Source organism: Dysidea avara, chromosome 4 (genome assembly GCF_963678975.1).
Source record: "Dysidea avara chromosome 4, odDysAvar1.4, whole genome shotgun sequence".
Lineage (NCBI taxonomy): Eukaryota > Metazoa > Porifera > Demospongiae > Dictyoceratida > Dysideidae > Dysidea > Dysidea avara.
In genome coordinates, this window is record NC_089275.1 from 3899487 (window position 1) to 3917883 (window position 18397).

An 18397-nucleotide genomic window follows, 5' to 3' on the forward strand; every position below is an offset into this window, starting at 1 on the left:
ACAATGCAGAAAATTAATATCTCTGTACATGACACATAGTGTATGCTTAGTTTTAAAGTATAACATATACACCCTGCATGTGTACAATGTATATATTTGTGACCGAATTTGACAAAACCAAGCTTCCACATGCACCCAGTACAAATACTTTGAAGGACCATAACTCAACAGAAGAATATTTCATTACAAAGTTTGACCAGCAGTTTTATTATACTGTGTAAGAGCTGGATGAAAGATTGGGTCAATAGCGCTCCTAGCTAGAGGTCAAGTTAAGCAAGGAAATTGGATCTGTGTGGAAGCCTGGTTTTGTCAAATTCGGTCACATTCTGTAGGTGTCATAATTATTAAAATCTTTCTTACCCCTAAAAATTAGAATCATAGGCAGTGGAAATGAGGGGACATAATCCCCCTACTTTTATCAGTCAATCCTTGTATGCTCTATAATAGAGCAGCCAACCACTCTAATAAAACAGTTACATTTTTTATTTTTCTCAGTTCCCAAGAATGGCATTTATAGTTTAACAGTGTAATGTGGGCCATTCCCCATTTTTAACTTGTTCCACTGTTAGCCATTACTAGAAAATTATAGAATGCATGCACAATTTATGCAAGTATAATACATTATTGAACTCTATGGCTGCTGGTATGTTATCAGTACTGCATTCCAATAATAAATAAGTAGCTATAAAATACAATACAATGAAATGTTCATTTACACATTGTTCACTGAACTAGAAAAGAAGGTTGAGGGTCATCTTGTTCACAGAAGAATGTACACTCTCCAGTATAGTAGGCTTTTCCTGATATCTCTGCGATCACAGCTAGAGTATTCTTTAGTTTTATCTGCTTCACTATCTTCCCATTGAAGGAAGACTGGGTCTTGCTGTTAACAAAAGTCTTCACTTCTCCCTCTTTGATGAGCCCTTTGTGGTAGAGAACAGCTAGTAGGCCACAACAACCTGATCCACAAGGATTACGACAGACCTACAGTATAAAACACAGCATAGCAATATTAAGGCTGCTTTCATTATATTCAAAAAATTGTCTCTATATTTTAGCCAATACCCAAGTAGAATATTAATTTAATGCTATATATACATAATACTCTTGGAAAAGCTATAAAAGTGATTATTCTACTCTTCAGTTGCTAAATGTAAATTTAAAGTTGTATAATAAACACATCTCTCATCCATTAGCCATTAGTTGAAACAATCTTACTCTGTGTGTACTCATACAAGTATTTTTTGTGTGTGTGCCTGTGTGTGTGTGTGTGTTGTGTGTGTGTGTGTGTGTGCGCGCGCGCGTGTGTGGGTGTGTGTGTGTGTGTGTGTGTGTGTGTGTGCATATGTGTGCGTGTAGCATGTGTGTGCGTATGTGTGTGTGTAGCATGTGTGTGCGTATGTGTGTGTGTAGCATGTGTGTGCGTATGTGTGTGTGTAGCATGTGTGTGTGTAGTGTATGTGTGTAGCATGTGTGTGTATATACATGATAGCTCTGTAAGTATACAGAGAGTTTCTACAAAATAGCTTTATGGGGAACTGGAGACCTTCATTTTGGTATGGCCAAAAATACAAAAAGCATTATTCCTATTGCACACTTATACTTGTATTTACATGTACACAAATTATGTTACATAATTTATCACCCCCCGGTAGCTACATAGGTCTAGTTGACCTTGAAACACAAAGTTCTTGAAACCAAAAAATTCACCCTATTTTTATGCAACAATAAAATTGCAAGGGCACATACACCAACCCAGTGACCTACATGCATTCCATGTTGTTTAATGATGTGTCAAATTATATAAACGTCAGTGGTTACAGTGTCACTAATATAATCCAGACCTTCACTACAGCACCATACATACCTGTCCATCAGCATAGACACACACTTCCTCACTACAGTTGCCTAAAGATCCAGAGTAGAACATTACTCCAAACAGGAAGGCTAATTCATTGTTCTCAGGATGTGCTAAAGTGACGGTCTCAGTTATGGCTCTCTTCAACTTCATGGCTGCTGTAATAATATCAGCAATAGGGGATGATTTAATGTCCAATCCAAATTGTGTTATATCTGTGTACGCATAGAAGCAGCCACCGAAGCTTATGTCATAATGTATGTCTCCATATCCCTCTGAAATGAAAGCATGTAAGAACAGCTATCGGCATGCTGGCAAGATGTGTATCAGGAACAGTAGCTAAGACTGTGGTGCCCTTCATATTATTCAAGCAATTTTCGGGGCTGTGTGGTTAGTGGAAGCAAAACAGGCTGACCACTGTGGGTAGTTGGAAAAGGCAGATATGGGCGGACTTGGATACAGACACAGACACGGAAGTTTTCAAAATACACTATGACATCTATACAACAGCTAATTTTCATACCTAATATATATATATTGTTCTGTACAGCAGTCTTCGCTTCTAAGCCCAGACATGGTCTTCACATAGAGCTTATTCAGTTATAAGCGTGCTAGCATGCTAGTATTATATAAAATAGATGATGCACTGCTCTAGGTGCTTATACATACTAAGGTCCTGGCTAGCTTGCTTGGGACATCTCAGCCGAATCTCTGTGAGTATGCATTAGATTTCTATAACATGTGTACAACAGTAAAATATATGGTATTCTGTTGCATGCTAGCCTATCGTCCACACATGCGCTTATAAATATATAAGCGCTACTTGAAGCCGATCTCTGCATGTGTCTGGAAGCGAAGACTACTGTATAGTACAACGTTAGGTATAAAAAATAACTGTTGTATATATGTAAAAGTGTATTTCAAAATAGTCTGTGTCCGTACCCACCTACCTGACCATTGTTATAGATATCAGGAAGCTGTGCTATTTCACCCTAAACCTTATTATCACAATTCACCTCAAAATAATAAACTACTGTTACAACTTTTAAGAAAATGGGATAACTCATGTTGTGTGTACACAACACAGACATACACCCATACCTAGATTAACAATCAAATCTGCAGCAAACGAAAAGCAGGGAACACTCTCAAATCTAACAGTTCCACTCTTCCCATCCTGATACTCCACATGTGCAGTAACCAGACCACATGGACACTGTATCTTCACAGTAGTCTCTGGTGACACTCCCTTCACAATGCCATGATCCACAGCATATTTGCCCAGAGCAATAGTGCAGTGTCCACACATAAAAGCATAATCTGAATGAGAACATAATTTGGAATAATTCCTAGCTGTATGGCCCTAATGTCATGTCAATTTGCAAAATAAATCAACGTATAAACTGCACTCAGCAGTCTTCACACATATTGCTATATTAACAAAATATCATATTTGTGAAAAAGGAGCTTCCATACACATCCAATTCTATGAACTTAGGAGACCATAACTTATAGTAATTGAGATACATATGATATTGTGTCGTGTGGCCAAGTAGCACCACGCGACAGACATACCAACAAAATGCCGTATTCACACTTGATATTTGCTATTGAAATTTGTGGAAAATTTCTCGGGGTGGGTCACCTTCTATTCCAAATTTGAGGTGAATCTGAGAAATGTGCCTTCAAAATTCAACTTATTTTCTTCATATATTTCTCTTTTTTACAACATTTAGAAAAATTGCTAGAACTCGCACTTCCTTCAGTCCATTTACTTCAAATTTGGAGAGAAGTAAAAGTGTTTTATGCATGTAACTTACAGTATAAAGAACATTTACAGTTCAATTTTTGTACAGATCAAATACAGTAAATAACTGCACAATTTTTAAAATTGAAAAGCAATTTTTGTCATAGCTATACAGGGAGAATAACCATTAACCATATGTATTAGGTGCGCTACCTATTTTCATGAACAAGAAGCAATTTACTGTCAGTCATCTTGTAGACAGTTAAACTACGTTTCAAGTCACCTCACATATGTTTAAGCCACCCTGAAGATATGTAGTTTAGCTACAAACATATCACCCTGTATAGTGTTCAGGTCACCTTGTAGGGAGTTCAGTCACATTACAGTTTAGTTACATTAAAATTCCAGATTTCAGCTACACTGCAAGTCACTCAGTAGAGAGTTCATCCATACCTATAAATTTTATGGTTTTGAAACAAACACACCAGTGCTAAAACTGGTAAACAAATGCTTTCAATGTGTACTCAAGAACTGTGCATCTGCGTTAAAGTTGATATTTCTGTTGGCACACCATATTAGGCCCTACATGAAAATGCAGGTGGTGGTGAAAAAATGAACTAATAAGAAACAACGTTACCTCCTGACCACCCAAACTAAATGTTTATTCTCTATCTTTTACGGATATATTATTGCATGTCATGAATATGCACAAAAGATCATGCCAAACCAGCAAGAATAATCAGGTCCAACAGTCACCATAACATGCCTTGCACATGTCAGCAGTGACTCTGCAGAACAATATATAGTAACAATAGTTATTTGCTTGGTAGGAACTTCTAGAAAAATGTTTGTAAACATAGGGCAGTATAAAAGGCAGGTAGTGTTTTGCAGAAGTAGAGAAAGAAGAATAAGAGGTTAAATATAATATGTTGGCAACAGATAAGAAGAGTAGATAACTATGAAAGACTAGAACAAGGGTAAATGCTGTCGAGATTGCAACATTATATGTTAATAAAATAGGTATTAGTAGCAAGAATCAATGTCTGAAAACCGATTTCCAAACATAGGTCAGACCAAATATACTATTAGCTGCAACTCTCATGCTACGTATTAGTTGATTATTGGAGGACAATTGCTGCTCCGTGTAGTCTTTTTTGCAAGTTGTTGGGTTTCCAGGAAGTGAGTGGCAGATGTCTGAAAATCATAATGCATATCAAAACTTGCTATTGAGATTTGTCAAATGAAACCTTAAAAATAAAATTTCACAAAACACTGATTTTTACCATTAGTTCTTAGAAATTATACATTACAATAACCTAAAATGTACTTTATGTCCTATTCATAGCTTTAGCTGGGTTGAGCCAGTTAGTTGAAAAGCCACATTTGTGGCCATTGTTTTCTTCCCAATGCAAAATACATGTATTTTACACTATATCGAAAAATTCAAAAGTACAGGCACTGGCACCCATAATCTCTACAGCATACTATACAACAAAAAAAGCCCTTGAACTGCTCTATATAATCCCACCTGAACGTTTGTTGTAACATTACCATACTAACACTTATTCACAGTTGATTACAACATAATACAAGCTCCATACAAAACTCTATGGGAGAATTTAACGCCTTGCCATACAAACCATAAAAGTACAACCTGTTCTCCTCAACTAAATTCGCTAAATGTATAGTGTCATTACATGTGTTGAAGCTTGCTGCTTAAGAACCTGTGCAAACTGAAAGCCTAAATGGCTATTTTACAGAGATATTTTTAAAACATCCAAAAAACTTGTTTTTTTACTTCATAATACAGTATTACATACCTGAACATGTACGTAATTTAACCTTTCAGCACTCTTTCTAACCTTTCCCATAGGCACAGAGCAATTAAAGTTTTATGTATGACTAGAATCGCTCGTCATCAAGGATTCTAATAAATTCAACCCTATTTCCGTAAACCAAAGTATTAGGATGTTATGGCAACTTGTTCAGAAGATGGTAATATTTTCAGTTTCTTGTGCCTTGTAAAATTTGACAAAAGTTTTGATAATGGTCTAATAATTGATAGTTTACTCTAGATGTAATGTGTTATAATTATACATAACATCAGTTTTACAGAATCCCAATGGAAATAGACCTGATGAAAGGCTATTTGTAAGAGAACCCTTGAGTCTTGAATACATGTAGTTTTAAAAGTCGATCTGGACAAAAAGCACTGCAGAAAATATTCCAATAACATATGACAGTTTAACACAACATGACGGTGAGTGAATACCTTGTGCCATACATACAAAAAATCAAATTGCATGCAATGACTCTCAGGAAATAGACCAGCTATGAGTACTCCTTCTAAACTGATAGATTCCTCTGCCTGTATTATTTATTTATTTAATTATTATTACTGTATGGGCAGGCAGTGTTTACTGATTATGCCCAGGGGGAAAATACAATGGGAGGGGAGGGAGATTTACAAGGGGGAGGAGGAGGGGAACATATAATAGCTATTTACAAATGATTGGTTACTGTAGCTACAAATGTTTCCTAGAAATAATTTCTTATCAGTCATTTCAATTAATGAGGTCGATAATGAGCTCCACTCAATGATAGTTGTTGGGAAGTAGCCGTTTCAATATGCTGCAGTGTTTGCTTGGGTGGATAAAATGAAGTGGAAAAAAAGACGAGGCTGATCGTGCATACTGAATTATGGTCTATTCCAGACGGGGCTGTTACCAACATGCATACATGAGCTAAAGAGCCACAACAGCTGGGGTCAAGAACTTGTAACTTCTAGCAAGCAAAGGCCAATGTTATTATTATAAGTGTTACTATGTGTTTATGCAGTTTACACTGAAGCCGTAACATTCACCTTCACTATCCATGAATAGTACAGCCATGTCAGCTTCTTTGATATCACTCTTTACTGGTATAACACCATACATGTCCTTGTGACCACGAGGCTCCTGTATTAATAGCCTTCGTAAGTGGTCAAGGTGCTCTCTGACATATCGTCTTTTGTCAAGTATTGTGTCCCCGATAATATCAGGATATCCTGAGACAGCAATACGTACCGGATCCCCAGCTGTATGCATCTCTGTGGTCACGACATTTATAGACTTTGTGAACTCAGTTTGTCGACTCATATTAGCTAGTCTCGCCAACCAGACCCTTGTAGATGTATTGCCCTAGAATTGTATTATGAGCGCTTATTGCTAAGCGCTAAGAAATTAGTCGCGTGCCTAGTCCGTGACACCAGTGAGACTAAGACTAGCTACTGACATGCATTGGTGCTGATGAAACGATAAATCACGCGAACATGCAATTAGACCGACATGTTTCAACTTTTTATAACGGTTGGTGAAGGGGGCGTGTCCATGATCATAGGCTTGACCTTTGGTTTGCCGCAAGGACAACCCGAAAAGACGCATACGGTATGTCGATACGTCACATGTAGGGATTCAATGGAGCAATCAACGGTTACACTACAAGACAAGGTAGCTAAGTAGCTAACTAGTACTTGTTTCTCATGATCACAAAACTGATTTGGGATTTGCATGATGCAGCTGCCTGCAGCTACATGATTAGATTGTCCCAAGATCATGTACTTGCATGCATTCCTATCAACTTTGGGCCTGTGCACACACACAGACACAACATAATACAACACACACCCGAGTTAATACCATGCATACCCATTGGTGTTCAATACAGCTGGGTGGGTTGCTTCTGATCCGCAGTTGATACCATGTCCCTACTTAACAGCTCACTAGACACTAGTAGACAGGAGTTTTGAGAACCAACAACAGCAACTGAGCATCAAGCTTGGAACTTTTTGATTAGCAGTCCGATGCTGTAAACATTTGTACTGCTGTAAACATTTGTACAACCACACATCCACGCATGCACGACACACACGCACGCACAAACACACTCAGTACATGCTACCACAATTTGCATGCCAAAATGTTCTTTGAGTTAAGCTGAGTTGATTTGTCACAGTAACAAACTGTTGCAGCTATACAGCTTTATAGTTCTGTGTGGTTATAGTAATAGTGGTGCTTGCATGCATGGCAATAATTTTAGCACAAACGTTGAGACTGATACAATATTTTCCTGTGCCCTTTTCCAAGCCTTTGTGACACAACAATTAACGTTCTGCTGTTGCCACTTAATGGATATAAGATATTGCTAATAACACACTGCGCTGTCAACAAATTTTGAGTAATTTGTTGAAGAGCTTCCAATATGTCTTACATACCACATGCAGTACCAGCAGTCGTAAACACTATTGTTAGGATAGGTAAGGTAAGAGTTGCAACAATCAGATCAGACCTTCAGTGCTGGCCACTGTACAGTGGCCAGCACTGAAGGTCTGAAAATGTCAGCATACTATGAAGCTTTTATTTTCCTGGCAGGATGATTGTCAAGTATTGCATTGTAAACAACTGAGAATTGTATAAAGTAAGGGAAATTCCTATGGCATATTCACAGCCTCTTAGAGTATGTTCATAACTACCCACAGTGTATTTATTCTTTATGGTTAGCTAACTCTTATTTCCTAGTAACCAATTGCAGTTATTGTAGCAATCAGCTCATTGATCTCTACATGGTAATCATAACCACAAATAATGGTACCGGGGATGTTACTGGTGTATAATACCACAATGTTTTGATCCATGCTATGCAAAATAACTGTTATATACTGTAGACCATATAATGGATTCTTACTCACAACCCTATGGTAGCAAGCTCCAGGGACAAGGAACTCCAGCCATACATACGGGGACCCTAATACAACCAGATCTACATTATAATTGTTTGTACAACGCACAGTATGGAGCTCTTTTAAGACTTCAAACCACAACTATTAAAGATAACAGGCTGTCCTGTGACAGTCCTTGTGATGTTACAAGTTATGTGGTGCATGATGTTCCCCTCAGAACCTTCTCTATGACAAAGTGCCGGGGCACAATCTCCTCTTCTAGCAAGCTGCAGGAATTTTGAATGAGGCAGAGTTCCTCCAGAGAAATTACAGGAGCTACGTACCTAAACTAACTATTCATAATTATATACCTAGCTGAACCAAATAAAGCTCTTAGTTGTACTATATTATAAATCAGCAGTATAGGTAATACAGCTAGGTCGCAGTGTCTAGTGTCCTTACTACCCTAACTTTTGTCATAATCTAGCCAATGTATACAAGCATAATAGCTACCCTGGCCGAATATGTCTCATAATACCCACATTTACAGTGCTCCAGAAAAAATAATACAGCCCACACTATATTGAAGAAATGTTTCTGAACTTTAGTTTATGGTAGCCATGTACATATTCCACCTTGCAATAAGCACATTTAAAACTTGCACGTGCATCAGTCTGCTGTAGGTTGCCTGTAATGATTATATTGCTAGAGGCAAAGGTATTAAATTTCTACAATCAAAATTTTGTTGCATGTGAGATATTTACTTGCTGTACCTAGCTATACACATAAGAGCATAATTATTTGTGTGCATGTGACCTAGTTTATGAAAACAAAGCATTTAGCTACTGCTGCTGTCTGGCTGATTCCATACAAGCTGTTCAAACAAAATCATACTGATATTAGAGTCTCAGATTATCGCTTGCAGATTATACAGGGCTCCAGGAATACAAACACAGAAAGCAGACCTAGATGAGTGGCAGAAGAATAACAGTAGAAATCATTAGTGTAAATGCCGCACCTTCAATAGTAGCTGCATTTCACAATCAATTTTGAAATAGGGCTTAAACATCATTGTCAAGCTTCCAGCAGTGCTTGAATTTGTATAGTTGCCATCTCAACTTTTTAAAATTAGGTGATAGCTGAATGCCACAGTATTTCATGTAAAAAATGCTATTTCGATTTTTTGTCAGAAATATTGGTGCAGATACTGCACATACATACACCAAAATACAAAACTACATCATAGGAATACATTATGATGTAATATCTAACAGTAGCTATAGCTAGCAGTTGCTAGTTGATGTTATTCATTCATCACATTTTCGTAAAAACCCATGCCAATGCCATGTACAGTTGTAGCCAAAATAATCAGTAAAGAAAGAGTCAATTTTGTATTGCTTACCATCCGACCCTCTTAAGAATTCCTTTACAAAATTTAGTTTATCTCTAGTCCAAACGTCTGACCCTCCAGTTCTCAACATGTACGGGCTAGTATCCTCCATGACCAGGTAGTCACCTGTTATCATAAATTGATTTAAGTATGATATTGTTGTAGCTGTACTCCCATGACAGTCCTCTATAACCAGCCACGGATGAGGAAGGGACTTTAGTGCTGATGGCTGTAATACATGTTCAAGCTTGGTAGCATCACCTTGAATAAATTTTACTGTGTCTGGTTTTATCTGCTTAATCTGTTCATCTAACAAGCAGTGTTCAAAGTCGATGGAATAAACGAAGCAGTCATACCCTAGTGATTTAGCTGTGTCAGAAAACCACACTGCTGAAGCTCCAGTGTATGAGCCAATTTCAATTACTGTCTTAGGTTGTACGTGATGAAATAGCTGGCAGTAGATGGTCAGATCATAGGGGTTCTTCATCAAAAAAGCGCCACGGTATTTTGATATGTATTTTCCATAGGACTCATTCACGACTGATGTTGAAGGGTTCTGTATATCTGTACGGTCTTCCCTTTCGTCAATTGATTGAAACCTGGTTGGACTACCCAAAGCTTTGCTCAACTGTTCATTGGCACATCGTACAATCTTGAAGTAATCATCTTGACCAAACGGAATCAACGATTCTGGTACGAGGCAGACCGGCCCAGGCGTCTCAGACTGTGTCGTTGACTTCACACGAACACTACTAGCGGAATATCCACCAGTTACTTCCAATGACTTCCATGGAATTAGGATGTTTCTTTGACACCTTGAAACGTTAGCAAGAAAGCGAATCATCTGGTCTTCTACGAGGGTATTTTCGAGAGTATTTTCTGGGCGGTCGTTTTATTAGTGTTGGGCGTGATATCGTTTCATCACGTGATCTCAAAAGGTTTTTTAATTTTTTTAAAGAAAACCGCAGTACAGAAAATTACGTAATTTTTCAGACGATAATACAATTACAAACAGGGTAAGTACGAAATCTAGGGCCCTGAACGGAAACGACCAACTGGCAAAAGTCATCTTGCATCTTTGCAGCATTACTCAGATCCCTTCCCCTAAAACGATCGAAACACTCTAATAAAGCATTCACACTAAGGTATACTCTAATAGAACAGTCATGCACTCCGCTTGAAAATACCCTAATAAAGCAATCACTCAGCACTAAAATACCCTCAGTCACTCTGGCAGTCGTTCCGCACTACATGCAGTACTCCAATTGATCAATGTTCATCATAGTTATAGGTCAATATTACCAGCCAGCAGAGATTATAGTAGACTGGATACTCAGCCAGACTATAGACAAAATAAACATTTAACAATAACAGTAAGCCATGCTAGCATGGTTCTCAATTCCCCAATCCACAACATAGTTATCACACTTGTTGCAAGAACAGCTTTGCCTATATAACCTGCATGCAAACTTATCATCTCTCATCTACCAAAAAGTTCTTCCACAGCCATTTATCTTCAACTTCTTGGTGAAATTCTCTCACTGTTGCCAAATGTGTTCCTTGTAATGAATTTATATCTTCTGTTAAGCTAGGACTAGGGTTCACTTCAATAAACTAGTGAAGTACAGCTATTTTGTACATGTATGTGTAGCATGGTTGTGTAGTGGCTGTTTTTTTTTGTATTGTGTTTATTGTTGTGCGTGTGTGTGTGTGCTCTGGTAGGGAAGAATGGCTTTTTGCCAACTACTGTGAAGTTAAACAAAAAATCGCTCAATCACTTTACGTAATTTGTGATTTAGCTATCTGTTAAAGATGAAAAGATTCATATACAGCATTCTAATAATTTAATTAGCTGACAGCGCCTGCAATGTCTGGCTTTTTAATATAATTTTTGCAAACCTCTACAAGGTACGATGCACAAGATTGTGAATTATACATATGCAAGCATTTGACTATAATGTTTAATTTTGTTCCTCATTGATAATATGTGGCAATAAGTTAATTCCACAGGTCTTGGTTCCCCCTATAAGTGTCAAGTTAAGTATAAATATTCCAGCATCAATAATCTGAATCAAATTATGAGTGATTGATGGAAATTTGTTGTTTCTGCTCTAGGGATGACTACTTTCATGTGTGTAGAATTGCTGTTGGACTATACTGAAAATGTGAAATCACTGAAAACAAACCTGGCCAAGTTTATTAATATTATACATTGTATGGTTATCATACAATATTGCAGTACTCAATTAAGGATGGGTGAATCATGTACGTATATGAACCTGCTAGACGTCAATAAACACAGCTTAAAAGTGTTGAAGTAGCTAACTAATTTGCAAATGCAGTGTCAAGATAAGAAGTCACATGATGGGGTATATATGCAGCAGTGTATGCTTACCAATGTGGAGTAGTTCCAGAGTGATGAGGCTGTACATAATAAGGACACAATTAATGAATAACCATGCATAGAGGGGATATCCAGCTTATCTATTCCTTATTATTACTGTGTCAACTTCACAAGCAGGCTTTACACAGGGGGAGGGGGGAAAATCAGTACAATTTTGAATGTTAATTAAGTTGGTTCTTATAGGAAGTAATTTCTTTGATTTGGTGTGGTAGTGTTACAGGTGTTTGGTCCAAAAGAGTACTGCATGGTTTTGCAAATGGACTGGTAAATTGGTTACATGGGATCTTGTCATGTTGGTGGATACTGTTGCTGTGGTATTGGATGGTGTTATACCACTAAGTGAGACACATGTCAAGTTATGAATAATCTTAAAGAGGAAACATAAACCAGAGCTACGTTTGCGGGTTTCTAGTTCTTACCACCCTAGTTGATGGATCATATTTGATAGGCTGCTGGTAGATTCTCAAGAGCTCAGTTGCATGGGATCAGTCACTTTTTTTTCTTGCTAACCCTAGTAGCTTTCTTACATTGCTGACCATAATGGTGCACTCCATAGTTATTTAGGTGGCATACAGTAACTATATTATTTCATAGCAGTATATAGCTATCTCCTTAGAAATATGCATAATACTACTGAAATGATTCTTACATTATGAAGATTGGACATGTACAGGTGTAGTGTAATTTGTCATGCTTACATGTATAGCTATCACTAATTGTTACTTTGCAACCTTAATTTAGCAAAACTAAATTTTATTCAAAAAATAGGATGTGTGGAAACCAACATAGAGTGGTTGTTGACCTGAAATGTATACTTAGTTTTAATTTGGCACTGCAGTTACAGTCCAGCCAAAACACCTACACATCAAGGGTTAGTGGTGTAAAACCCTTGTTAGTGTACTCATAGATATGGCAAATAGTTTCTGTCATCAGGAATGATTTCAGTTTTAAGAATGATCTCAGCCACATAAGTAGAAATTACTGCTGAGTCTGTAGCACTGGAATACCTGTAGTACCATTGTCCAAATAGTAACAACATGTGGCAGTAATAAATGGTTATGGCATTGGTGGCAGTGACAGGAACTTCACTAAAGTGCCTCCTTGTGGTTACTGTTGTTACGGAAACTCTAAACATTGCTGCTGTAGAACAAGAATAATATATTACATGTACATGTATGTCTAAACTGTAGCTTTGCTGTAGTTCAATTAACCCTTTATCATCTAGGCATACGCCTTGTATTGAGAAAGGCCACACCATCTAATTAATGGTTACCTGTTGGCAGGATGTAAAGGCATCATTCTGGGGCATAGCAACAAACTTTTAACTGATCATGAGGGGTCTAAGCAAGGTGGTTACTGGTTCATAGAATCAAATTTACACAGTGTGCAAAAGTTATACTCAACATGTAAAGCATGTTGCATTAGAAGGTCTAGGGTAATCGTTCCAAGGAAAGTTTTTCAAAGTTATCTTTCTGTAACTATAAGGTAGGTAACTTTTGGCTGAGTTTTATTTATAATTGCATCTGAATGCCTTATTTGAGTGCATGACAACTTTATTAGAGTAGCTGACTGCTTTATTAGAGAGTCTTGATCTTACAAAGTAGAGGGGTTCAACTTCCTGTCGAATGAAAGACTCCCTGTTGCTACACCTCACCTATAGGAAACATTCAGGTACTAATGGGATTAAGATAACAAGAGATGTCTACATGAACATTGAAGACCTGACTGTTGGAAAATTTAATTGCCACTACAAGGATGGGACAGTAATTTCAACGTAGGCTATAGTTTGTAAGTATGTACCAGTCAGTATATAGCTAACTGTGGATAGGATATTTATAGAGTATAGATATGTATATGCTTATGTTGACAAATATTTGTTCTGAATGAAAGAAAATACATTAATACATCGTATAGAAATTCTTACATTCATAGTTCCAATCTATGTAACCATCATGGATGAGTGCAAATTTTTAACCGATGGTATACCTATGGCAATGCTTTGGGTTAACATTTTGTGGGGTGTTAACCATAGAATGTATTTTTATGTGCACATGTTAACTTTGTGGACTGTGGTAGACTTCACATCAGTGGTAATGTGATCAGGCCTGTGAAAATAGGGCATGTGGGCATGCCTACTGTATCATATTTTCATGTCTCATAACTTTAATTTAGTAAGTATATATTGGCCACACAATTTGCAGCACTTGCTAAGTATTAAATAGCAAGTTACAGAATGCAAATAGTCTCTCCCAGTATTAATATATGATTGTTATATGATGGGTGCAGTTTGTGCGCACGCTCCATTTTCAAGACCTGGTCAAAAATTATGCACATTTGTGATTGTGATGACTGTACTTCATTTAATCTAATGGTAGCTATCTGACTCTTTGATGTGCTTTTGATCTTGATTGCAAACAATGTTTATCATCAAGTGCATTTAAGAAGTGGAATTTGATCATACAAATTTCTGTAAATTACATGTTTTATTTGTTCTCATGTGTTATTTATAACTAGAACTAAAGCAACAAAGACATTCTTACCGGGTAATAAGGTTTTGACGCTAATGTAGTTTAGTTCACATTGGTCCATCATACAAAGTGAATAGCTTACTAGCTGTTTTCTTACCTCATTCTCTGAAAGAGATTGTGGTTGTGTTTAACTTGGCTGATTGGATATGTATGCTCCAAAGAGGACTCGTTCTAACTCCTTACCAAACATTCATCTACACTCCATCTCAGCTCCATCTACAAGTCAAGCTGGAAGAACACAACAGACCATCAGCAAGCCATACTACACGTAATAAGTCGCTGAAATTATTATGTAATTAGTGTCAATTGCTAATGTTTAGATATGCAGGGTTATGTATACTTTAAGAGACAAAACGTAAATGAGGTCAGCATTGTAAATCTTTTATATATGTATAATTTGCATTGGAAGTATGGTATTGGAGATGACTGCATTGTTTCCCCTAATGCTGAGGTACATATGTTAAACTTTAGTAGTGATACTTATCTGCACATTCAAATACTGTATAGTAAATCATTGAACTGAATGTGTTAGTATTTGTGTATGTATGTATGAAACAGTACACTGTGAATGGAAGAAGATACACTTCACAAGACACAACAATAAGTTTACAGTGAAAATCAACTCTGATGTTTTCTTTGATAACAAACCAGTGCCACTAAAAGCTTATCCTAATTGTGGTGTTGAAATGAGGATGGAAGAATTACTACCCATCACAGAGAATCATCAAAAGCAGAGGTCAGACTTTATGTCACCATTCCTTTGTACGCACAACTGATATAAACGTTTAGTGTAAAAATTTCATACGCAGAACTGCAAAAGAAAGCTAGAAGAAATGTGGGTATTTTGTATAGGTATATATCATCTAAGCACTTTAAGACTACTAAACAGTACACAAGTACAAGAAAAATTACATCAGTCCTTGATTGAGGCAACTGTCAAATTGGAAGAGCAAAAGCATGAACAACAGGCACAAGAAAAGAAGGTACACATAATGTAATGCTATAAATGAAAACCTATTTTGTGTACCATAGATACGTAAACTACACGAAGCAAAAGTTTAAAAGTTCATGAAAAAGAGAAGAAGTGAGGCAAACACAACAAATATTAACTGATCATATTCTGTATAGAGAGTTAATTGCATTGCATAAAGAGAACATTGCTGAACTTGAAACTCAGTATACTTGTGAGGTAATGAATTGATGAAAAATTAGATGTTTTACTGTAATGTACTGTATGCCTACGTATGTACGTATACATACTGTATGTGTGTATATACATGCACAGCTAGCGGATCACCTGGCCACTGTTAATAATAAGGAGACGTTACTGAAAGAGTAGCTTTTACAGAAAGAAAAGACAATAAATCAAAATAAACAAAAGTATAAAATATATATCATCAATGCTGTGAAGCAAATGAGGTGAGACCAATGCGATGACAAATTGTAAACTCATAATACATAATAGCAAGAATTAAATGAACTGCATGAGAAAGCTGTTGACACATTGACAACAGAATTAAGTGAGTTGTGTATGTACATTGACCATCCACTGTACATGTATATTAACATTATGTGCTTATTCATGCAGTCAATGATATGAAGCTACAGCAGTTAGCGTGTATCAGAGCAATTGAGAGGGAGTATGAATTATTTTAGACAAGGCAACTAAATACCAAAACGAAATTGATGTGTTTTTTAATAGTATGTACAGGTGATAATTATAAACTCACTGCACGGCTTATTCTCAAGATTTCAAGATAGTGCACAAATAGAAGAAGATGTAACGAAATCAAACAAGCTATTGCAGGTAAAGGTATCTGGCTATGCAGTATTGTGATTGTTTAAATTTAAACACTTAGAATGCAGAGATTGAGATTGAAGAGCATAAAGCTGAGAAGGAAGATTTAATTAAAGAACTCAAAGGTTGTCAAATAGAATTACAGGGGAAGGTATGTAAGTTGAGTTTTAATGTTCCTCACATGGTGTATAGCTGAATAATTAATTATTGAAAAGATTTGGCAATATAGTTTATTATTGGTACAGTATCTGTGAGTGTCTCCCAATATAGGATGAAGAGCTGAGTCAATACAAAAGAAGGTTCCAAGCTAAAGTAGTCTTGTGACTGATAATTTGGTTTCTTTGTAAGTATTGTGGGTTTGTACAACAGGTTGATGAGGTCACAGATCAGCATGGTAATAGAATAAATCAATTGACAATTGAAGTCACTGACTTGAGGTGAGTGTATCCTAAATTTCAAATTATTGCAATTGTAATTATCGCTTTCAAAGAAAAATGTTAATGAAGAAAACACAACAACTTACAGACACAACATGAAAATTGAAGAAGAAAGGAGACAAAGAAAGAGTCTTCAAAAGGTATTAATAAAAATTGATGGTCTGTATTTATCAACTTGCAATTATGCTACTTGTTCAGATGATGCTTCCTTAACGCTTTAAACCTCCAATAAAACCCCATACTCTTGAAGTCAGAAGAAAGACAAGTTGCAGGTGCTTTATCAATCACAGTTGAAAGAAACAACCAGCAACAGCAACTATTGGAATAAGAAAATCGAAACAGAATAAAAAAAACAACCGCTACTCAAGCAGAACAGTTCCACCACCACTTTTTAGTTATATGCTAATGAGTACAAGTGAACATATGTACAGTAGTTAGCTAATGTGATCATGGTTCAGTTAAATAGTACTTGTGTTGTGTATTAAAACATTTCCCCTCAGAAATGATTAGGAAAAGAGTACAAATGCAAGCATATACTGTAAATTAATGGTATATGACTCCTGCAGTCACTTATTATGATGATCATACTTTAAAGTGATGCTGATACTTCTGAAGTCTGATGATCACACTAAGCGACCACAGGAGTCATACCATCAGTATGAACTTCTCACTTCTGAATTTACAGTGTAGTACCACTTCCAGCGAACCCTTGTGTACTGTATGTATATGTGTACATATTTTATTTATCACAGTAAACATAATCAGTTGTTGGTAATTATTATTATTGTGTATACAGGAAGTAATCTTAAACGATTAGGCACTTGTGACTGCTCTATTAGAAGATATGGTAGCATGACTTCTGACGGCACTATTAAACTATCTCAGAACATAAAAGCATCTATACATACATACATACATACATACATACATACATACGTACATACATACATACATACATACATACATACACATGAGCATTATACACAGGCATTCATGTATAATGTAACACAACTGATGTGCTCACATGATTTGCTCACATTATATAAGTGAAATATATACAGGAAGATACAGTAGGAAGCACAAGTACAATAGGTCATTGTAGAAAGTGGCCTTCATTGAATACTTGCACTGTTTAAAGGTTCTTAGATTACTAATTTGTTAAGCTGCTTTACTGTAGTTGTACCCAGTTATACTGATAGTGATATCAATAACTCTTAGTATATGAAACATGTTGTTTTGCTAAGTTTTAAACTCTCAGTAAAACATCAATGAATGCGGCTTTACTGAAAAGCTATACTAAAAGAGTAAATTATTAACTGTTCCATATACTAGGAACATACCACTCTAGTGAACTAAGAAACTTTAAGCAGTGTTGAAATAAATTCCTCAAAATTACCTCTTGTATTTGTGCAATCACTTAAAAGATACATTACTTACTGTATATCTGCAAGTGTACACATCTGTGTGAGTCACACCGTAGATGAAGCTGTATGGATTGAAGCAATACAATTGACTGCATAAATAACACCTGTAATGGAG

The 18397-nt window shown here is 36.5% G+C and overlaps 1 protein-coding gene and 1 long non-coding RNA gene across 2 annotated transcripts in view; both read right to left on the reverse strand.

Moving 5' to 3' along the window:
• The window catches only part of LOC136252752 (uncharacterized), a 232625-nt gene that overhangs the window by 198806 nt on the left and 15422 nt on the right, over nucleotides 1-18397 (reverse strand). The window lies entirely within an intron of this gene.
• Nucleotides 564-6829, reverse strand: LOC136254209 (trans-L-3-hydroxyproline dehydratase-like). The gene is made up of 4 exons (XM_066046880.1): nucleotides 6469-6829; nucleotides 2960-3178; nucleotides 1868-2133; nucleotides 564-984 (listed from the first exon to the last, which is right to left on the reverse strand). The coding sequence occupies exons 1-4, from the start codon at nucleotides 6740-6742 to the stop codon at nucleotides 724-726; spliced, it is 1020 nt and encodes a 339-aa protein (XP_065902952.1). The 5' UTR covers nucleotides 6743-6829; the 3' UTR covers nucleotides 564-723.